Source organism: Python bivittatus, unplaced genomic scaffold, assembly GCF_059951505.1.
Source record: "Python bivittatus isolate LINGU-HERP-01145 unplaced genomic scaffold, Pbiv_v1 ctg000190_np1212, whole genome shotgun sequence".
In the NCBI taxonomy this organism is placed as follows: domain Eukaryota; kingdom Metazoa; phylum Chordata; class Lepidosauria; order Squamata; family Pythonidae; genus Python; species Python bivittatus.
The window spans coordinates 17,671,530-17,696,148 of record NW_028277042.1 but is presented as its reverse complement, the minus strand read 5'-3'; the positions used below and the strand labels follow the sequence as shown (position 1 = coordinate 17,696,148).

The 24,619-nt window shown below is 39.7% G+C and overlaps 1 protein-coding gene across 2 annotated transcripts in view; it reads right to left on the bottom strand.

Moving 5' to 3' along the window:
* Positions 1–406: 406 nt before the first annotated feature.
* IRX5 (iroquois homeobox 5) overlaps positions 407–24,619 on the bottom strand; it is a 66,882-nt gene continuing 42,669 nt past the window's right edge. Inside the window, exon 4 of one of the 2 annotated variants that reach the window (XM_088136155.1) lies at positions 407–474. In XM_088136155.1, the coding sequence (XP_087992281.1) occupies positions 422–474 (53 nt within the window). In that variant the 3' untranslated portion in view covers positions 407–421. Of the gene's footprint in view, positions 475–21,108; positions 21,156–24,619 lie in introns of those variants that run through there. The other variant, XM_088136157.1, reaches the window with a different exon arrangement.

Here is a 24,619-nt window from a genome sequence, read left to right as displayed (position 1 = left end):
GAATCTGATAAGGAAAGGCATTATTAAGAACAAGATGCCATTCCAAGTGGCTTGAGAGGAGCTGAAATTAAAAGATTTTTATTTTATTTGTTTGTAGCTATCTGAGAATATCAACATTAGGAAGGGGAGGGAAGACCAAGATGAAAGCTAGGCCTCATTTAATTAGCGAAAGGAAATATGAAGTATCAGCCTTGGGAAATAAGGAAGCTATAAGACATATAGAACTTTCCTTTGACGCTCTTTTTAATAGAACCGATAGGTAGAATTCTTTCTCTCCAAATCATACTGTTCAAGACAGACTGAATGGAGTGAAAGATGGCCCATTTCTTTCCTTAACCAAAGGTGATTGGTTGGAAAAATTATTTAAAACTTACAAAGCATTTTTCTCAGTGCTTCTAAGTGTATTGCTGCTTTTAGTTTCTCAACACTGTCCTTGGGTCAAAGGCTGTGATGTCTTTTTCTGTAATCTGGTTACTAAAAAAAAAAAGAAAGAACAAGGATTAATTCAAAACGTTATTTGGAGAGCAAGGTTTGCATTTTTTTTTTTTTTACCTCTGTGTCTCTTCCATAATATTTTGGACTGTGATATTTTTAATCTTACTTCCTCCCCATTCTATATTCTGCTACTCTTCGGTACCTAAATAAACAAAAAAGGCTAGGTGAACTGTACTTAAATTTAAAGGGGATGAACTTAGAAACAGCCACTTAGGAAAAGTAGTACATTAACAAAGGGTCACTATTTATATCCAAAGCCTATATGTTTTATGAAAAAGTGTCACTGCAAATACTTTTCCCCTTTCAACTGTATAGTCAGCAAATCCAACAGCCAATAAAATTAATTTAAGGCAGCAGAAAATCTTCAAATAATTCTCCTTGGTCCGCTGTCTTTTCTTTCTCGCCCTTTTTTCTTTCTTTCTTTCTTTACAACAGCATTTCCTAAGGGCCTTACCTAGAACCCACCTTCTAGGGCTAGAACCAAATGACCAATAAAATAAAGATTTGCTTATTCTCAAAAAGCATCAAGTAGCTTCAAGCTGATGCCTTTGCTTCTAGCAAAGTTCTGAAACTTGAGTAGCTCTCAGATTTGAGTAGCTCTGGGACGCTGTGTGCTAGGATTGTGCAAATCCTTTGCAAGTGCTCTGGAGCACTCAGGAGCATGTCTGAGGACCTCTTATTGAATTGCAAAAGCAGCTACACCCTTTTTTCCGACTCACCTGCTCCTTTATGAGCTATTCCCAGCTGTTTCTGCATGTGTATATAAGTGTATGGGATGGGATGGGATGGGATGGGGTGGGGTGGGGTGGGGTGGGGGGGTTACATTCAGTTATTTGACTTCAACAAGGGCAGAAATGAAGCAGAGTGACTCTGTGTGTGCAAACATGCACTGATATCCATTGTCATTCCCCTCCCCCTTTGATCTGGCAAACATCTAAGCAAGCCACCTTTTCGTGTGGCAAGAAATCTCTCCAACAAGCTATTAAGGCTGTGGTGGCAGGAGAAAAGGGAATTAAATTTGGATAATAGGCTATAAATAGACTTCCCTTATTTTCACCCCCAAAGCTGTGGCAACATTACAAGCAATGAAGGAATCAAATGTCAACTACTTGGTTCTGTCGTAGAGTAAGATTTCAATTTCTATGGTTGGCTGTGCCCTTCAAAACTTCTCATTTGATTTCCAGTTATTTGCATCTTAGTAACCAATCTGTTTTATTTGGCACGATCTCTTCCCAAGCCCCTTCCATAAAACTAAAAATACCCCACTGTGCCATAACCATTTCATTATCCCTATGAAACAAAAGCTGTTGCTGTAATGCCAGAAAATACACAGAGGTCTTCATTAATACTTTGTCTTCTGTCATAATATCATGCAAAACAAAACCCAGAGACACACATACACAAATCAAGAACCTACAATTAAAAGGAGAGTAAGTGTACAGGCAGTTGCCTCTGAGCAAGGATTTTAATAATAAATGAAAATAAAAACCTTATTTTGGAGTCTTGTAAAGTATAGCATTAGAGATATACAAGACTCCCAGTATATTAATCAGAGGCGAAGGAGGAGATTGTGTCTGGCAGCAAATACTGGAGTGAATCTGTATGTCTCTGAAGAACGTTGGTTTCATGAGCCCTTTAATCCAGATAGAAAGGAGTAAAACAGAAGTGGAAAATGACATCTTAACAAGCGGATATTTGCTATTGATTTTTATCAGGCCCCAAAGACCCCTGTTTAACATGATGGTCTATAACTGACATTGCTGTTTTTCTAATTTTTGAGGGACTGTCTCTGTTTGGCTTGGGTTTGTGTTGTGTGTGTGTGTGTTGCTGTGTGTACACACACACACACACACACACTCATAACCAGATCATAGCGGTGCACTCTCTGACATCTTGATCTCTTGCAGTCTCTCTTTCTTTTGATCCCCAAGCCACATTCCATAATTTCCCACCCTTTAAACTCATCCTAAGCCCTACAGATAATAACGGTGTTTGGAATGCCAAGGCAGCCACGTGTATAGAAAATCCATTGAAATCAATGGGACAGGCAAATTGCAACAAGCAGAAGGCCAGCAACCGAGTTTTTTCTTAGCTAAAAGGAGAGAGGGTAACAGATGCTGAACTTTGTGAGCAACCAGGAGGGAGATGTAAGTTTGAGAGCTACTACAGAGTTAGCCAAGACATTCAAAGTGATAAAATAGAGTTTCATTGGGGAACATTTCCAAAGCACTGTTGGAAAACGCCGTTGGTGGCCAATGGCCAGAGTTCAGAATGCTAACTGAGATACCTTATTCCTGAGATAATGTATTGCCTTCCAATTCCTTCATCTAGACCTGCTATGGTCGCTGTGATTGCATTCACCCAACTCAGCAAACCAGCAATTCCCGTAATCCAAGTTGTGCATGCATAAGGCCATATTATTACCAGCCCTGTCCTGGGCAAATGATTAAATACGCATGAAGTTCAGTATGCTTTTAATCTCTTCCAAAATATTAAATGTGGACTCTCAAAAATCCTGACAACCACAATTTAAAAAAAAAAAAGATTAACAATATCGTCTGCTTGGGAAATCATAAAAACTGAGCTTGGATGGATAAAAACTGAGAAATCATAAACACTGAGACCAATGGATAAACTCTGAGCTTGGTCAAAATGCCATCGGTCCTGAGAGCTCCCCTTGTTTCTCTTTTCTATGTTTGGAAGAAGTGCCTGCACTTAAAATATCCAGGAGATCCTGGGATTGCTCCCAGCGGCATAAGCGAGATGGTGAGTGAGCTTGGCAATTGCAGAAATATTGGATAGGAACGTTTTCTAGCGTGGATTATGTCATGTGTTCAGGGACTATTTAAGCGAAGCATTATCGACAGTCATTCCCTCTCCTGATCTTATAAATAAGTATTCAGGGAATCCTTGGGATGATGAATGCTTGACAGGAGAGGCTTGCAACAGCCTACTTCTTGGCATCTTGCAAATGATCCTTTTAAACCAGAGTTGGCATACATGAATTGCTAGCACGTTTGACCCTTCCCTTCCCTAAAAAGCCTGCCATTAAGATCGGGAACAAGCAGCCCAGTTGCCATACGTAATGGCAGATAACTAATTGCTCGCTTGAAAAATATACTCTCCTTGAGGGATTGAGGTTCCAAAGCAGGTCAGAAGCCATACGGAAGCTCTCATCACTGGGAAGAAAATTTATCTAACCTAGAATGACCATTTCTAGGAAACATGACAGGAGCGGTGTACCAGAGGGAAAAATAAAATCCCGGCTTTAAGGTTTATTGAGGAGGATTATGTGAGTGTTAAGATCAGGCTATGGACCTCTAAGGTGAACCTTCAGGAAGACTATTAAGAGTCAAGACAAAGGGTAAAGCACAGCCACGTAGCAGAGTTGAGAAGTCAGACAGGATTCACTCTGGTGAGCAATCTGGAAGAGAAACCAGGAAGCTGAATCAAAGCCGACAATTGGTGATATTGGAGATTCCTACTTAATGATCACGGCTTAATTTGCATTCCTTCCTATCCAGAGATTTCAGTGGGTCAGTCTAGGTCAAGGTTTCCCCAATTGTGAGATGTACCTCCTTTGGGGAGCTGCAGACAGAGTCCAGTGCAGGTATGAAGAACCTTTGTTTTTTTATTGTTTATGTCTTTATGAAAAATAAAGTTTCATTGTATTGCTTTCATTGTTCATTTGTGTTCATTTTGAAGTTAGGATTTTTAGGGGAGGTAATTAAGACTGCACTAAAGAGAGATGTGAAGGCAAAAAATTGAGGAACCCTTGGTCTAGGTGGACAAGGCTATCCCAGAACTTAAAGGACCTAAAGCCCGTACTAATCGTTTATTATTTCACCACACGGGGAAACCACACATGGATTGAAGTGTGCTATTCATTGACTTAGGGCCTCATTTAGCCACACATATTTTTAAAAATGGAAGGAGTCTCGTGAAATATTGCCCATCCTAACACCGTATTACAGTGGCTCCAGGTTGTAAAATGTCAATTTTGTCTCTACGTTTGGGTATGACTACATACATTTTAATAAGCATGTTTAAAAAGGCAGCTTGGGAAGAAGGGAGGGGGACATCCTAAATGCCCCAATGCTTAGCCCTAAAATTGAGGTTTCTGAAGCAATCAACCTGGCTCTGCCCCCAAATACAAAATCCCAGGCTATGTATTTATAAAAGGAAACACTAAAGCATACACATTTATACTGGCTGGCTGTGTTTCTAAATAAATAAACCAAAAACAATGTTGAGGGCATTTTCAGTGTTGCATCCACCCAATAATTTGTCCTTTCTAACTTTTAGGGCAGCTTTTCTTTTCTTTTCTTTTCTTCTCTTTTCTTTTTTCTTTCTGGTTCTCTCCTTAGGACTCGAACCATGTTTCATTTCAGAAAGGTTACCATTTGCAGAAAGCCTGGGCCCATCTTACTGTTTTTTCATGCAGCTTTTGTTTATTTGAACTTCAGATCAAAATACCCTCTGAAAAATGCCGAGATGATGTCATGAAACAATACTCCACAGAAGATACTTCAGGTTCCATTGATCTTGTAAATTTAGCATCCTGTAGCACAAGTGGGACCAGCAACACAACATTGCTAGATGCTCCTGTTTAAGATTCCCACCAGCTGTCAGATCTTCTTCCAAAATATCCATTCCATTGTCCTTCCTCAACAGTTTCCCATCTCCAACCCGTACCCATCCCCAAAAATTCATGCCATTCTTCCATTGCACCATTGCTGCACATGTGTGTTAAGCAATGTCCTACAGTGGTTTGTAAAGACATCTTGAAATAGCCTCAGCTTCACATCTCGAAACGGAACAGAGAGACCTTTCTCTGTCCATCTCCTGTTGATGTAAGCCAATGAGATTTAAATGCCAAGATAAGTTTGTCCCCCCCCCTTTTTTTTTTTCTTATTGTGGAACCTGATTTCAATGTGGATGCAGTTTTAACTCTAGAGACACCACCCCTTCATCCAAATTTCTTCCTGGATTTTGTGGTTCAAGATCACCTTGACTTGTTTAGAGAGTAGCAACAGTGTGATGACTAGTCAACAATTTCTCTTCCTCCTCCTGGACATTATGCAGACAGCTGAACACTCCATATTTAGCCACAATTTTTTCTGCTTCTTCATGTCAGAACAATACCAGATCTTGGCGAGGGAATGTTTAGAAGTAGATGAACTTCAAAGAAACCTTTGTGTCATGTTACAACAACCATTCTGTCAGTTTTCAGCAGAGGAGAGAATTATGCAGAGTTCTCTGAAGAGCCTTGATGCTTGTTCTTCAGTTTTCTGCTTAGAGGCAGCCGTACTATCATACCTGAACTTCTTCCATTCAGCATTCAGACCTGAGTTTGCTTGTTTGTTTCTTTCCTCTTCACCTTTAATTCTTTATTTCTCTTTTCTTTGTGTTGTACCATTAGGTTTTAATGCTTGGGCAATACCTAACTTATTTGTTATTGATTATTTTTCACTCTACTCCTTGACTCTCATGGCTGAAGCTTTCAGATCATTTACATTTTCAGAGTATTGGAGGCATCTAGGCAATTGTTTTAAGAAAGTTATGGATCTTCCAGCTTTAAATCTTGACTAGTGATTGGCTGAGTGTATGATCAATGAGTAATAAATCTTTGAGCATTCTTGGCGTAGAGAACTCATCAAAGTTATCCTCATCAATGTGTCCAGTGATGTTTTAATTCAAAGTTACAACCACAGCAACAATTTTCTTGGCTAAGAGGGACTGATGGCATAAGATATGTTATCATGCTTCCTCTCTTAGAAAGGAGTATGAATATTAGAAGATTTTAAAGTTTAAAGTACAACTGAAACCAAAGACTTTTCTTTTGGGATTGATGGTCAAACCGTTGGAAAAGTCATGGAACTTTGTTTTTATATATGACAACTGCAGCAAGACTATTATGTGCTCAAAAGTGGAAAGGTTTGGCATTACCTACAATGGATTATTGGTTGGTGAAGATGGCAAACTTGCAGAGATGGCTAAATTAATCTCTTTGATCAGAGAAAAAACAATATCTACAACTGTGGATGACTGGAAACCTCTTATAGATTTTTTTTGCATGAAATGGAAAAAAATGCACTTATGATGTGTGGTTTTGATGATGAGAAAAAAATGGATCATAGAAAAAGTGAGCTTTTTGGTAATCATAGAATAAGAGAGCTGGGTGACTATGGTATGGAAGGATTTGCTGTTGATGTCGTCCCTTGGAATTTCATAAAAACCATGGAAATCCAGAAAAGCTGGAAAATTGAATCCACAGTGAGAAACAGGACATTCACAAATTTATTTATTTATTTATTATTACATTTGTATGCCGCCCATCTCCCCATCAAACACTCCTGCCAAAATGATTTAACCAAGATTTAACCAAAAGGGTCTTCTCCCTTCAATAAAAGCAAGTGCTCTTTACTCAGCTTGAATGAGAATGGGGAGGGGAGGGGGATGCGGGATTTTTTTTTTTTTTCCTTGCCTGGCACTAGTTTTTATCAAGTACATTTTTAATAAAAGATGAAGTACCCACTGGAAATCACCTGATTGAGTTTTCCTGCCTAAGAAGGACTCATGATGATCCTAGGGATCAGAAAAGGCATTCCATTGAGAAAGCTTCCATCAGACAGTGACTTGCCACATGGGGGAGCCACCTCCACAACACCAGAAGATAGTCTTCTTTCAATCAAGCTTGATTTGAGGTAGCTTCATGGACACTTCCAAGTAGCTCTCTTGACCTTAGCCAGGAAGTGGCTTGCCCTGCCTTCTTCTACGATGTCTTTGTGGCTTCCCAGTCTAGTCCCTGGCACTGAGATTTTCTGGTAATCTCCCACTGAAGTGCTAACCAGGTTGGACCCTCCTTGTTTTGTTTTGTTTTTTTTAGAATATCCAGTTTAGTTAGTCACCTTGGCCCATCATTCTAGATGCAGATATAGAGAACGATATTTGAGTAGAGCTCCTACTCATGAACAGTTTTAACAGCATTCAGATGAACACGAACACATTGTTCCATTTAGGCCCACCATGTCAAGTCTGGACAGTCAGATCTTAATGGGATGGGGTTATTAAATACATCTCTGTCACTGCACAGCAAGGTTGTCTTCCTGATATACTAAAGAAGTTTTTATTTCTTTATTTTTAAGATTATCAAGACTGCCCAACTGAAACAAAGTGACTGTGGGCGGCGAATGGCATAAAACATTAGTGTACCATCTGCAGACATTTTTTGCATCCTATTAGCCCATTCTATGGCTGCTGCTAATAATACATTGAAATTAAGCTTAGTAGTTTGAGAAGATGCAGTGAGAACTCACCTTCTGAAATTAATTTATCCTCCAGGGGAAATAATGAAAAAGAAAAAAAAACCGATGTGGTTTTTCAAAAATGTAGAGGTGGGATTGCCTCTGGACACTTAATTTATGCTTTAACCATCTCCATTTTCTTCCTCCCATATGCTGAAGAGAAGGTGGTGGCCATCAAACTAGGATCACTATCCAGAAAGATTTGCTGATTCATTAGACACATCCATCTAAAAAAAAGCTATCAGGGCTATAAATTACAAGGTATATACACTGTTTCCAGGATCAGAGGCAACAAGACTTGGAACACCAGTCACAGAACAATTGTAGATATTATATATTGATCTCATGGTCCTGCATAAGAGCTTTGGGTAAGAGTTTGATGAGATATCACCTAGGACTTGCGATCCATTTTTCTACATTTGGCAACGCAAGGTTGTGGCTTTATTTATTCATGACAATATTGTTTTTCTGCCCAAGAAAATCAACACCTGTGCAAAGACAACTGCAATGACATGGAGAAAACTGAGTTTCTGAACTTTGTTCTTGCTCTGGAGAGCAAGGAGCTTCTGAACTGACCCCCTTCCCTCCCCCAAGAAAACCCACTTAAAAGCAACCCTAGTTTAGTGCCTTGTAAAAATTGTGTGTCTTCTGGGACCCAGTGCAAATCAATGCTGATGTAACCATGTTAGAAATTCAGCCAGACAGGAGCAAGCATGATTTATCACATGAGTGGGAAAAAAATATATTAGAAAAGTTGAGTGGCCGTGTACCATGTTGCTGAACAGTCTTAGAAAGAGCGCTGCAGATTCACTGGGGTTTTGAATGCCTATTTGCTGTTCTCATTAATCTGCTAAATTACCCAGCTCAAACTGCTTGATGTGTGAGTACTGCTTCCAAGCACACAGCCACAAAGGAGCAGAAGGTGTGCAGTGAGCAGAGACTTACTGGCTGCCAAAGAATCCTTCTAATGCCTTTACATGCTGGTAGGGCTCGACACGACTTGTTTCCCCTTGTAGCAGCCTACAGTAATATCTACTTTCCCTCCCTAGTCACATCAGCCCGAGATGAGAAATGGGGGAGAGGGGTCCAGCCATATAATCAACCCACCAGTATTCAGAGAGACCTGGTTTTCTTTCCAAAGTCCAGTGTAGCACAGGATACATTTATTAAGAGTGGAAATTGAGAGAAAAACTTGATATTGCAACAACAGAGGGAACACTTGTGGATTAGAATTCCTGGTTTATCTGAGCTGATGGAGGGAGGGAGGGAGGGAGGGAGGGAGGGGGGGAAGGAAGGAAGGAAGGAAGGAAGGAAGGAAGGAAGGAAGGAAGGAAGGAAGGAAGGAAGGAAGGAAGGAAGGAAGGAAGGAAGGAAGGAAGATTTTTGCAGATGCTACATTAATTCATCACTTCAATATGACTAGGTGGCTCCCCTCTGTGTATAATTATTTGTTTTGATTTTCAGCCGATTTCCTTAACCATCAATCTCTAATGAGCCTTCCCTAAATTGATTAGGCGATGCACAATTTCAGCCCAGTTCACAGATTATTTCTAAGAGCTGCCAACATTCTGTGACTTTCATTTCACTGGATTTAATGATTGCTGGGAAGCAGGCCGGGAGAGAAGGGAGTAGGGAGTTGGGGGGAAAGAGAGAGAGAAGGTGTGCATTACAGCAAGATACAATTGTTTTTGTCAGTATGATCCTTTTAACTTCAAATCAATTAAAGTTTTATTCCCTAATCTCATTATTGTACCCATTTGAGTGCTAATGCTAGCCACCAATAAAGCTACAGGTAGATAATGGTATACAATTTAATTTAACTAATTGGAGTTTAGTGATCTAACATGCTTTTCATATCCTAATTCTTTGACTAATCTTTGATTTTTGCATCTCCTACCATTCTTTCCATAGAAAAGGGCAGGCGAAAACATCCGTTACATTTCAGATTCAATTACCAGCTAACATCTGCCTTTCACGGCGTGATTAGTATGCACCAAAATCATCTTCTCTTACCTGCTCCATACATCCATTTCCCATCTTCACCATGTTTGACCTTGAGATTAATTTATCCAACTGTCCTTACATTCCTTATGATGTTATGTGCAGTCCTGCACCATCAGAACATTTTCACCTTTCCAACCTTTCACCACATTTGGCAAAATGACAACTTAATGGAGGGTTAACTTTGGAGAAGAACTGGTTCCTCAGTTTAGAGAAACAAGGATATTTGTCTTCCCCACACAGATCTGTTCTGAACGGAAAAAGCATGTGCCTTGTTTGTAAACACATCCACAGTCACTTGGTTTTGGTTTCATTTCCAGATTGAACTACAGCATGCGTTTTAGGGAGCTGGTTGGTAATCTGGTGGTAGATAGGTAGCGTCTTGCTTCTCAGCCCATTACTGTGGGACTGTGGTTGCTTCAATTTTCTCAGGCACCTACTGTGGTTGCGCTGCAAACTGGATTGTGTAGTCCTTAATTTGCGGAAATGTGTGCTTTAGACCTGAACACGACAGAAGAAGGAAATAAGGCAGTTCTTTTTCTGCTGGCTTGTCTTTATTCTATCACTAATGCAACATCACGGGGAAAACCTGGGTGTAGTACCAGGGTTGATGTGGCTGTAGATCTGCAACCCTTGCCCTGTGGTGAGGCCTACGTTGTGAGCTAACTTGTCACTGAATTGAGACTCACTCCTTCTTTCTTACACTTTGAAGGGGAAGACTTGACACAACCTTTGGCCGAAGACTTTCTTTTTTACAGCATTTCTGTTTTCGTGCTGCTAAATTGATGCGCGGTACAATTGGTGGCTTGGGTTTCATTTCTGAAGTTAGTATTACACTTTTACGTTAGGGATTGGGCAGCGTATGCATTTGCTAAATAATCATAAAGTAATAATCATTATCTGCTGCAGTTGCAAAATGCAGTGTTAGACATACCCCATGGGAGTGAAGAATTTGATCATTCCAGATAGTTGGTGGTTACTGCGGAGGCTCTTAATCGTTTTGCAAAGAGGAGAACTTTCCCGCAAAAAATGTAGTAGACTCAGTTAGCAACATTTAATATGTCTTCAGTTCTCAAGTTGTCATCCAGTTGAAATGTTCCACCCCTGTCTGTGTCCTCCTTTGAAGCAATAACAAAAAACATCTATGCAGAGTCTTCAATTACAAAGTAGTCATTTATTTCCAGCTTTGACCTTGATGGTTCCATCTTTTCTGATACTTGTTCATTTTAGCTCAGATGTGGCCACATCGACTTCCATCTCTTAGTCCTCTGACCCGTTTCTTCAGTTCCAATAGTCAGTTATCATTTGGGGTCTACTGATCACACCCAATTCTCATATGTTGGATTTTGTGGGGTTTCTGGAACATTTCACATTCCCCCAAAGCTTCTTTGGGTATCTGGACAGCCATGTTTTAGCTACAGAGGAATCAACATTCAGAGAACAAATCTGCTTTTAGCATAAATGTTTCTAACACCTATTATTTCTTCAGCGGTTTCCAAGGCTGACCTGATCCAAGTGTTTTATCACCTAGCCTCAGTTTCTTTCCCCTCTAAAACAGAAGAATATTGTATCTGTCTCCCTGGGACATTATGAGTTTAAGTAATGTAATTAGTTTAAGTGCTCTGGGAAAGCAGCTTTCTAAACACAATGTATTATTACTGAAATGAGTGTATGACAATTAAAAAAAAAAAAGGCATTTTCAACTTGCCTAACATTACAGTCCTGTCATTAATGTGAGTCCTTAGAAAAGCAGTTGCCCATTGTTTGAGCCGCTGGGGAGATTATGCATTTAAAAGCATAATTAAATATAAATATATATATATATATATAACATAGGAAATCTACTGATGACAGCACTAAATGGATGACCTGTCCCAACAGTTTTAATCAAGGTGTTAAGAGCTTCAGTCTACACCTCATCTTTGGAACAACTTTAGAGCACTGCAGGGATTCTACAGAATTTCATTGGGTGTGCAGTTTTATTGAGTACAAAGTGTTTGTGATTATCCAGGGAAGCTGTTTTGTGGGGTGGTACAAGAAAGGTTGCTTATTTACTTATATAGCTAATTCCTTACCATCCTAATTATTACCAGCATCTATCCTTCACTTGGTTTCAAATTGTTTTTCTTTTAAAATGGAGTACAACTGATGGAAGGACTTATGGCTTTGTGGGTTTGCACAATACGCCAAACCACAAACTAATAAAGAGGGCTGGGCCTGCACCCCACACCATGCTGCAATAAAGTATAATTAAAGTCACCACTCCCCAAGCTTATCACACTGAGTTCACACATCTGTTATATCTGTACTCAAACCTGGTTAAACGTTTGTCCGAACCCAACTGATTAGAAGGTTACTATGAGGTATTTCAAAAGTAAATCTAGAACTGAAAATGCCACCCTGGTAGACCACATGGGTGGAACTTGTCATTTTTTCAACTGGGAGATGGTGCCCATGAGATGGCAGTCAACCCAACCTAAACCATGGACTCAACCAAGGATCCCCTGGAAAGGGGATGGTGTTTCCCCTCTTCTGAGTATGAACATTGGCTTCTCCTTGTGCAGAAGACATAGGCAATTGTCCTGTAATGTTTCTTTCAGGCCTTATTAACCAGTTGACTCCGCATCCTGGGTCATTATGTGTCATATGCAAACAAATCCTAACTCCCTTTTCTGTGTTTCACAACTTCTGTGGATTCAGTGAAAATGCCATGATCCATGGGAACATTGGCATGGCTGTTGTAAGGGTATTCCTCAACTGGAGATAAACAGGCAGTTGAGGACCCATGAACTTCTGCTTCATAGATTTATTGCAGAAAAATTAATGAAGCTATTACAAAAGAATTCCAGTATCTGCTGTCCATCAAGGGCAAGGCCTATTTTTAGAGAAATCAGTATTCAAAATGTTACACCTTTTTTTCCCATTCATATAAAGTAATCTTTTTTGGGCAGGAGGGAGAGCTTAAACTTGTCTCTTGTTTTGATAATGGGCTGATCTGCTCTCAGGCTGTGTGCTTGTGAGTGTCAGAAGTGGGTCTCACAAAGGACAAACAGGATGGCTATGTTTTCCATCAATAATGGTTTGCATCCCCAATAGGTTGTTGGGTACTTGGCATTTGAGTATATTCTAGCATCTAAGTTTTGTTGAGCGTATGCCCTGTTGTGGCAGCCCATTTTATGGGCAGCCTGGAATTCAGAACAAATTAAAAGGTTTCCAAGAACAAGATACAACCAGTAGAAATTGAAAATACCTCCACGAGAGAGAGAGAGAGAGAGAGAGAGAGAGAGCACATTTATTGGGTTTCTCTTATTCTAACTTTCAACGATCTGTTAAAAAAAGAAACATCTTTCACTGTTCAGCTAGAAAGTGCTGTAATTCTTTATTTTATTATTTATAATATGCTGATTATTGCTATGCTGGTGTTTATGCATTACTTGGATTTGAACAATAACATCAAGTTTTTAAAATGGTGTAAGATACACAGTTGTATAAAACTAATACAATGTTCATGATTTAGTAAATTCCTTATTTCTTCTCTGTGGGGTGAGATTTGCTCCTTTCTTTTCTTGGCATGATTTCTTCTCTTTCTCAAAAATGTTTAATGAAAATATAATTTAAAAAGAGACACGTTGAACTGAAGTCTTTAATGGCCGGCAGTGTTTCCATCCCCTTCGGAGGTCACTAACGAATGCTGGACTTCATTAACCTGTTTTGTTTCATGACAGCTAACTTTTCATTCATATAACTCCAGCATTCTGAATTTTACTCTCCTATAAAGGGGAGATGGTGAGGAAATCCTCGATAGTCATGAAGGTCTCCTAATCTGATGCCTAATTACTTAGGTCAGTGATTGTCATGACATGGCCATTTTTAGGTGTCTCTTAGGGACAGACCTCCATCAAGATTCAAAAACCTGTCTGAAGCACAATAATTATTTTTGGTGAGTCTTTTCACTAAACAACAAGGGAAGTAGCAAGATGGCAAACTGGATTATTTTTTCCCTTGATGTCAGAAATTTGGGGCACTTCTGTAGGAGAGTCTTCAGACAAATCCCTTGCTGCCTTCTTTTCCAAAAAGCATATTTTTACTAAGAAAATATGTTTATGAAATGGAGAAGGAATCATTTTTAAGATGATCTCTGAGAATTGCCTTTGAGAGAAGTTTCTTGATTGTACTACTTGTTCTATGAAAAGCACCTTTTTAAAGGTAAAATGTTTAAGATAGGAAGCATCTGATAACTGATATCTCATCACTCAAAAACTGACTGCAGTTGCCTCAGACAAATACTCTTTAAACTGGAACCTTCTGCCTATATTAAGAATGGGCAAAACTGACCATTTCTGTTCTCCTGGTTTTTATTCTTCAGCCTGTATCATCAATTCTTTTCATTCCTGTTCTTGGCCGTGAACATTACACAAAGTTGTGCTGGCAACTGCATTTACTTCTTCAAACAAATATATTTTCACTTGTGGTACTGTATAATGTACCCAGATTTTCCAAGCAATTGTCTTTAATATGTAGTATTTCTTTCATGAATAGATGCATCATTGTGCCATGTTTTCTTGCATTGCAATGTTCAGAGAACTGTGACTGATGCAAGAAAACTGAAAGTTGATTTGTGAATTGGCTTGAAAATGTGAAATGAGGTAAATTCATGTTCAAATGCAAATAAAGTGTCTCCCCTCTGCAGATTCACTGGGATCACACCAAGCTATAATGTTGGTTTGTGTTCGATTTAAAGTGTTGCATGGTTTATTTGGCCAACCGTGTTGAATAAAATATGACTTAGCATGATATGCGAACCCCATCTGCATGTGCTAGGGCAAATGCAAATAAACCTACATTATGGCATAGTGAATGGCTCAGAAATACAAATAGGAATAGAAAAGAGAGTTAGTCATGTTCAGTTCTATTTGCTTGCGGTAACTGGTAACCTTGGCTATAAGAGAGGACATCTCCAGATGTTTAAATGAGTGCCACCAAGGAGCTGTGCCCACATCTAACAAGCTCGTACTGGATCTTGGATTTCCATTCCAAAAGCTGCTGTAGTTAATAGGGTGGTCCTGGTTCAAATGTCCACCATGCAGCCACCCTGCTTTCTAAGCAAATCCTGAACTTTCAGCCCACCCTGCCCCATGGAGTTGCTGAAAGAACCTTTCAGCCAGATTAGATGGAAATTCTAGTCCAGACAAAATGTTCTGAGCAACGTTATATACATGTCTATGTACCTGACTTTTAGCGATCCATTCTGAATCAATGTTTTTAAAAGCCTCTTAAGTTGCATTTTAGGAAAGAGAGCAGAAAGTTGCATTTTAGGAAAGAGAGCATTTTATGTTTCGACATTGGGTTATTGATTGCGAAGGAGGGAGCTGGTGCTTTCTACCTGACTATGTTTTCAACTTCCACGTCTGGCAGTGTCTAGTTACACAATGTTCCTTAATGGCTCAGCTCTTGGTTATCTCTCTGTTTGCTACCTCTTTCCTTTATCCTTCCAGCTTTCAGCACGGGAGCCTTTCTCAGTTTTTTAAAATAATCAATACCCCCCACTGCTGGCCGTCACTCATATTTGGCACACTTCTAAATTATTTAGTGGTCTCTCTTGAGCCATATAAAATTTCTATTGCATTTGTCAATTGCCTGATCAATAGTTCATTTTTCTTTCCCTCAAAGACGCACATAGGGTTTTGAACTTGGAAGACTAACTTCCTTTAAGAGAGAGAGGGTGGGAAAAAAAATAATAACAACAGGAAGCAACCAGAGTTAGCTACAAGTTTCAAGAAACACGGTTGCTCCTCCGTATATCACTAAAGTGAATTCCCTTATCTCAAGGCGCACTGATTCATATTTTTCCTTTTCTGGATCCTCCCGGTCCTTCAAACAAACACAGTCTGCGCTTTCTTATATTTTATTTTTCTGTGCCTGTGCATTCCTGTGACCTTTTCACCCGCAGCTGTAGAAGATGCTCACACCAAAGGACTCTTTTGAACATCCAGCACTAATGACATCTGACATTTAAGTCAACTTTAAAGAAATCTCTGCAAAGCCAGCCACTAAAGTTTAGATTCTGTTTTAAGGGGGTGTATTGACATTCTTAGCTGACAACAGTCATCCCACTAAGGTACATTATGTTGGGATCTTAACCAATCAGGTGGCCGTTTTCTGGCAGTTTTGAAATAAAATGGCAAAGTAGGAGAGAAACAAAACATTAATCTTAATATCCAAAGTACAGTTTCTTTATTTCTTGTTCTTTAATGTAGCCTTTCGGATGGTATGCACGAAATCAGTTAGCCCTGTAGCTTAACCAAAAAAAATGTACAAAGCCATGTCAGCTTAGCCAAACCAAGCAATCCAGCAGAATGAGACAGTTTGAATCCTTTTCTTGCTTTAGGCAAAAATGAAGGGAATTAAAGGACTGAAAACAAGAAAAGCTTCTTGCCACCATTCAACAAGGTAAACATCAAAACTCAAATCACTGGCGGCTGTACTTTGGTGGCTCCCACAAATGTTTTAATTTTAAGAAACTGCTGATCTCAGTGGTTAATGGGGGAATTTGGGGTTGCATCCAGAAAAACAGCCTGGAGGAGAGAAAAAACGATGGCCCTTGTAAGCCACCAGGTTGTTTGGTCCCCAGTATATTGTAGGACAAGTATGGACAGAAGAAAGATCAGAAATTACTGATAAATCTCTTGGTGTTCAGTAAGGTTTCCTGAGACTCACTTGCTTTGTATCAAGAATGAAGCACTAGGCCAGATCCAATGATGTTGAGGGACTTGGTGCCTAAGTCTAATCCCGATCCTCACCTCTGTTGGATGTAGCTCGTGATCCAAAGGCAAAGAGGTGAGAAAATGTCCAGCTATTGTTGAAAGAGTCATGAAAGTAATTTTAGCCAGAAGAATCAAATAGCAAGCAATATCCAAGATAGCCATTTTGTTACCAAACAGATGCCTTCAAAAGCAATTTGATCAATAGTGCAAATTAAAGTGAATTGATCCAACCATTGGAGGGCCTTCTACACATGCACATGAAGATCTCCCCCCCACCCCCAAATCCAAATTACTTTATGCTTTCGAGCAATTTGATTCAACAATCTAATTTGGAGATCCAATTCAACAATCTGAACTAAATCTGGGCTGACTGGCACTGTCCTATCAGAAGACTTCTGCCATAAGGACTAGACAAGCATGAGCTAGAACAGCCTTCTCCAACCATGGCATCTTTCAGATGCATGGACTTCAACTCCCAGAACACCCCGCCATCATGGACATGGCTGAAAATCCTGGGAGTTGAATTCATACATTTGGAGGATATCTAGGCTGGAGAAGGCTGAGCTAATAGTAAGTTGCTCAAATTCTGTGAATGTCACCTGAAATTATTTCTTCTTTGATGGGCTCCTTCCAGGACCATATGGCCAAATTGTCTTATGTTCCATCCAACCCTGGATACCTCAAAATGAATGATAATTTTTGCAGATTTGGATGTCTCTGGGGCACACAGGCTGGGACTGTTAGAGCATTCTGTTGAGAAAGAGATTAAGCTGATGTTATAAGATTCTCTCAAATGTTAGCAATTGGGTTACAACCAGTTGGGCTAACTTTGAAAACGTTCTTGCAAAGAGGTGCTCAAAACAAGAGACTCAGAGGTGGTTAACTGAAGATTTGTTGTGTGTTAAATACTTAGTGAATGGCATTTTTTAATACCACCACATGCCTAATGGATTCCTGACAACATACATCATGAAAAAGCATCATAAAACACAAAATAAAAAATACACAGCAATGGCTTAAAACAAAATTATACCAACACAGACATCTCCCAGTGATAAGACAACTATTTATTTATTTATTTATTTATTTATTTATTTATTTATCCATTTAATTAATCAATTTGTATGCCGCCCATCTCCCCCAGAGGGTGACTCAATTCAAAGTTCTTCTGAACAGATATCCATTGTATGGTTTTGGGGAGGTAGGATAATAATGTTATTCAGCAGGCTCTCAGGACAGGAGAGGGAATCAGCACCGTCTCTGTATTTCACAGACGCATTTGATTATTCCTTGACTGTACAATATATTTTTGTTATGCCCGTGTGACACCTCTGCTCTGCAAGTTGCACTGGTTACCAATAGGCTTCCATGTGAAAATCAAGGTGGTGTTTGTCACCTACAAAGCCAAACATGGCATAGGGCCTAGTTATGTGAGGGACCATCTCTCGTCCAAGGTTTCTGCCCATCCTGTACAACTATGTAGAACTGATATGTTCACAGGATCATCTAGTGAAGCATATGATATCTGAAGAGTTATTTGGCAGCATTCATTGGCACGAATGTTGGAATCTTGAGGCAAACCCAGAGACCTGAAGGACTAAGATGATTCCCATTCTATTTAATACAGGGTGGTCCTGTGTTTGAAAGGCTGTCAAAACATAGTCCTCTTTTGGAAAACATTATTTCAAAAGAGGAGCTCATAGAGCATTCAATTCAAAAAAAGGTCAGAAGGTCAATCTGTGTCTGTACACTCCATAATATAAAGCCCAGAGATATTGATGTAGTGCAAAAGAGGTAATGCTTCTGATGAGTCCAATTTGTAGCCACCCTTACAGATCAATATAACTTGGCTTGGCTCCATTGGTGTCAAGTGGCCAAACTTCTAGCTTCTATAAATCAGTCGAGCTCTTCTGATTTATACCAGATGAGGACCACCTTGTCAGTCTTCTGCATTGCAAGGTGATTAGCCAACTGCTGACCCGTCAGCTCCATGGCTTTTAGCTTTGATTCTTTCCACCTTGTTCTATATTTTTGCAGAGCAGCTGTTAAGTGACTAATTATAGCGAACTTCGAACCATGGTGCTTTCTTGTGAATTGTGTTGAGGAGATGATGCAGCTGTAGGCATGGAAACGTAGCTAGCTTTTCACTCCAGATTGCTCTAGCCACATGGCTAATCATATTGGACACTTTAATTACAAAAAGTGTCCAGAAGAAAATGAGGTAGCCTTCAATAGACATTCAGTCTTCTGGTGTATCATACCGAGAGATTCTTGTGAACCTATAACATTATATCCTGAAAGTAGTTTATGATGGCAAAATTCTGGAAGAGAAATATATACTAAATAATATTCAAGGTCTGAGCATTGAGAGGATTTAGGGAATCCTCTCAAGGGATTCCCTTGGGAATCAGGGAAATAAAGATCCTCCTTTAAAATATTTCCAAAAGGGCAAGTCTTACAGTCCTGTGTGGACTAGGTGATTGCTCAGGAGATATACAAAGCTATACAAAGGGCTTCAGTCTCACAATTGCACTTAGAGCAGACTTATAGCCCTACTAATGATGCTTAACTTCATCTTCTGACATCTCTCACCACTGGCTATTCAGCCTGAGGCCCCAGATTCCTCACACTTGAGTTACAGGGTATCAGATAGAAGAGCTGTGAAAGTTCATGGCATGGACCGATAATTTAACTCACTCAAAGGGAACTTGTTATGCTCCAAACCAAGAGTAGTTGTCTCTTTGCTAGCCCCTTGTCATCCCAGAGAACAACTTCAGTGTTTTCTTGGTAACATCAAGCTGAGCTCTGCGGTTCAGGATTCAACAAGGGAACAGTGTTCAAATACAGTACATTGACTTTTATGAAAGCTTAAAGAGGCTAAAATGAAGCGGACAAGAGGAAGAGGTAGGAAAGCTCCATTCCCTCCCAGCTGTCCCTCTGCTTCTGAGGGAATTCTGGGTAATTGAATCCCAACACATCTGGAGGGTGCCAGTTAGTGGGAGACCATTCTAGGAAAATCTGTCATAGATGGGCATTGTTTACTTTGGGGACTAAAGTCCAAAGCAGAGAAGTAACTAGTTTAGTTGCCATTACCTCACACAACTCCTTTCTTCCTCCTATCTTCTCCAGTAGGTTCCTAGGGAGGGACAGATCATTCTTGCTTGAAATAATCATTTGCAAGCTTTTGCAATTCAATCAGTGCATATAACTATAGGGCTGTATATTACAGACTCCAGTTTTAGATATCTGAGAATGCTTGCTTGAATTTTTCTCGTACCCTCATTCTCTTATTCTCTCTCCCTCCCTGAAAAGATCGGTCCCAGAGAACACAACAAGGCATGCCAATTAATACACAAATATGGCAAGTTTTCTGAAGGTGGGTTTGCATCTTTTACCCACCGTGCATAAAATATGAGCGGTACAGCATTGCACAAAGAATGATGCTCAATTGTTTTCTTCCAACAAATGTTTAAAATATTTATTGGAGAAGCCATATGGAGGAGGCAGATTCTAAGGGAGGATGAAACCCGTTTAGAAAGGGAATACATAGAGAAAGCACATTAAGGAAGCACTTCAGATTCTCCCCACCCCTTTTCCTCCAGTCTCTCCCAGTCTTCATCTCTCTAAAGGCAGCTTCCTTTGATCATTGCAGATCTATACTGACATGTCCCAGGCCAACTTTTGCTCTCTAATATTCCACAGCTCACAAAGTCAGTGCAATAGATACCTGTATTATCACTCTGAATGAAGAATTGCTCCCGTCTGCTGGAGACCATGGTTGTATCACCATTATCAGTGAAAGATCATGCTTTTTGGCAGCTATACCTTACTTAAGGGAGGATTCTGATTTACCAAGAGGATTTGCTAAAAAAATATCTCCATTGTTCTTTGTTTCCATGGACATGGCTGGGTCCAAGAGAGTCTAGGCAAATGAAGAGGTCTTGGGTTGTTTTTTTTTAACATACACACACAAACACGTGTGTGTGTGTGTGTTTCTCCCCTATCCCAGCCCAATCCAACCTTCTCTTTTCTTCTTCCTTTAGTGCTCTCATCTCCCATGTCTTCTGAAAGATGCAAGAATGGCCAACGAGACAAGTTATACCTCCAAATACTAAAATTTTAGAAGAGGTTTGGAGTCTGAATACACCATTCTGCCTGAGAAATGGAGAAACCTTTTCTGGAGAGGGAAATCATAGAGGTTTGTTGGATGATGTGATTCCATAATAGTCTAAACATCTTCCCAGCTGCAACAAACCCCTACCGTAAAGTGTAGCACTTCAAAATGTCAAGCTTTCAAGTGGGAAATAGCATTGTTCCGTTATACACACATCAAGAAAGATAAAAAAAGCAATGTTTAGGTGTGCGCTCAAATTACAAGTACAAGTTTATAAAGCTATTCAGAGCCAAAGCCAGAAAGTTGTGTCTCAATGGTTCTGACACTTCCAACAGACATTCCAAGTTTCTGTTAGTACTAGGTTTAGCACGTTTCCAGAGAGACTGTCTTGCTCTGTTCGACTTGAAAAGAACACAGTCCTCGGTAAGTTGGAGATGAATGCTTATGTCCCCATAGCTTTGACATTGTGATGCCCTGGAACAACAAAGACAAAAGTCATGCATTATATCACATTTGGGTTTGTCGATTCTCTTTTCTCTTGAAGGTTCAAGTACAAGTAACTGTTTATTTGAAGTCACACATAAATGAACATTTATTAAACCAGGGATGGGAAAATAATGGTCTTCTATGTTGTTAGACTACCAATTTCCTCTTCCTTGGCCTTTAAGGATGTCCAACGGAGCTGAAGATCAGTGCCATCTAAAAAGCTGTAGGTTCCTCATTCCTAAAGAATTAAGTACCTACGTCCTAGCTCAAAGTACTGTGTGTGTTTGGAGCTCCAAGGTCACCCAATAAAGAGCCCTCTCTCTGTTCTAACCAATCAACAATTCAGCTATATTTCAAGCTGATATATTTATATTACTGTCAGCCCTTCAAGGTGGACCAGACTAGAAAACCAAAGTTATGAAAGTGAATACTACTTTTATTGTAGGGTTACAGTAACAGAATCTTGCAATTCTGAGTATACTTCCCCACTCCCTCTCTTTATCTTCAAGAGAACTAGAGAGGGTCCTGGCTGAGACACTTTCTCAAATTACATTTCTGCCCCAGACTCAGATTTCTTTTATCTGACTGTCGTCTTGGTTGTGCCCCTTCCTCCTGTCCCTCAAGGTTATTCCTTCATCCCATAACAATTACAAAGGTGCCAAATCTTATCTCCTCCAAATGCGGTTTGTGCTTTTGTATCCGGTGGAACTGGATGGCTCTATGGGTTGAAAAGAAAGTTCCTTAAAGACCATCAAAGGCTATATGGAGATGTCACAAGAAAGCAGCTTTCTAAAAACAAGTCTTCATAGCTTGGCATTTGTTGATAGACACCAGTGTCACATTGTCTGCATTCTTGCCATTCTAATTTATCAACACACCATATCAACCTCCTGTGAAAGGCCAACGGTTTATAACTGCTTTGGCCGATGTGCCAAATAAATAAAAGCATTGAGAGTGGATTCTTCAGAAAGAAAGATTTGCCCCTTGTTCAGAAAACCAGCAGGAAATACTTCATGGATAGACAGACCAAAATTGTACCCTGTTTTTGTTCAGAACTTCTACTAATCCTGCTCTCGGGTACATAGACATTCTGTTTACCCTCTGTTCAGTAAGTCTGGGCCAAAGCATGATTCAGATTTTTAAGTAATCTTGTCTATACCTTGGAGACATGTCACCGTATGATAGAACACACAGAGTGGTTTCTTATCCCACGAAGGCCCACTGCATTGTAAACTCCGTGTGTGTTTTATGTTAAAAACGCAAGCCAGCACTAGAATCAGTAGCCCATCTAAGCCATAAAGTGTTGTTTCTTATAGTTTACATCACAGACTATGGCTGTGTTTGCTCATCACAGGAAGGCCTGATCTATTTGACTATAGATTATTAGTCTCATTTTAGTTTCTTGGTTTCCAGCAACATACTAAACCATAAACCACAGTGAGCAAGCTACAGTGGTTGGTCCAGATAACAAACTAAGCCAGAACCTATCAACTTGCTTTATGGCTTTACAGATTTTCACTGGTCAACAATCAATTCAATGGAAAAAGATACCTGTCAACAAATCTGTCTTCAGTCATCTGCCTCAAAATGGTTTTCTTACTGTAGGAGGGTTGACTGATAAATATGCATTTCTGAAATCTAGACCAGAGATTTCTTTCTGCCAATCAGAGCATTTTAAAATAAAAATAAAGCCAGTGTTTTTTGTAGCCAGTTTGATAGATGTGGCATCATACGTTAATAAATATCCTTTCTTACCACTCTTGATTGTTACAAAGGAAGGAAGGAAGGAAGGAAACATTGCAGTTGTAACTGGGTTCCAGAGTTAACTAGATAAAGTTAGCTAGGCTGAAAATGGTGTTAGCTAACCAGTAGGGGGAGACTTCAGGCAGTCCAGCACACTTAAATGCACAATCAGCTTGATTGTTCTAAATAAAATATTGTTTACACTATTAGTAAACTGTCATAAAATATTCTCAGAGTTGTGAAAATGGCTTTTCACTACTCGACATTCACTGCAGGGATTCTGCTGTATTCCACAATTAGGTTCCCCCTAGGTCCATTAAACTCTTTTTTACAGTGTAATATGATTATATGGTCTGTTGGCCTGCAGGAGTCTCCAGAGACTCAGGCATAATATTGTCAGGTGACTTAATACAAAATTGGTGATTCAGAAATAGCACATGGGTGAGATCAAAGCATAGACAGGATTGAGGGATATAAAGTGGGAAGGGAAGACTCTTTTACAAGTTTTGTTATACTTGTGATATTTGCTGCTTTAGGGTGTAGAGAATTCTCCCTCGGATATCAAACCATAATGGAAAGGCTGTCTAGCCCTAGGAAATAGAGGAGACAGGATGTATCTCTCAGCTGACATCCATCTAAACACCTTTCTCACTTGGGAAAGAGAATTCCTTGCGAATACTAGACTATTCATGATTAATGAACTCCTCAAGAGCAGGAACAATTTAGGAACTTGACCCTTAGTGGAAGAAAGCTTAACTGTCTTCAGTTGCAAACCACCCGTTCCAGTTCCTGGAAAATGCCTGTTTCTTAGCTTTTTCTTTGTTGAGCTTGTTCATTTAGTCGCCTATTGGAGACTTTTCATAGCTGAGCTGCTGCTTTCTTATAAGTAGGACAACACACTGGAGATTCTTTTTAGGCCTTCGGATGCAAGGACTGTAAACACAGTTCTGTTGCCTGTGCAATGGCTGTGATCGTAGTTTCCGGTAACTTTAACTGGGAACAGAAATTCCCGAGATTCTTCCTTCCTCTCTAAAGAATCTGATAGAGGCATTTAGATACATCCACTTCTACTCCTGCTTGATGTAAGTTGCTATGGCACCTGGGGAGTTCCAACCAAGCTCTCTACAAACCACAGCTTCTACACCTGACTTGTTTCAAGTTAGTACAGTCCAAATGAACCACCACTTCAGGCATAAAAGATGGGCTCAGCCATGGTTCATTCGAATCTAATGAAGTTCTGTTTCAGTGTGGTGTGTGAGTGCTGAATGTGCTAAAATAGGCTACAGGGTACATCACATGAGATGGCTTTAGATTAAGTACCACCTTTAGATTATACTCTTGGTTCAAGGGGGCTGATACTTAAGCTTTCAATGCACCCTGAAGCATATCTCAGAAACTATCAACTCTATGTAGGGCTTCTTTTCTTGATACAGAAGGACTCCTTGGTGGTAAGCCATCTGTCCATTACTATGTTAAATGAATATAATAATACTAGGCCATTGCCCACCTCAAATCCATTGCTTTGACATCTTATTATACCAGCAAGCCCATACAGTTCTGATTCTTATAACACCTTACTGTAGCTGCATCTTTAAATAATTTCTCTTTCTGCAAATATATTAGCATGTTGCGTTTCTGCTCCATCATTGCTGCCTTAAAGAATTGCATAAATTATATTGTTCCTAGTGAATTATTTCAAGGAATGGGAG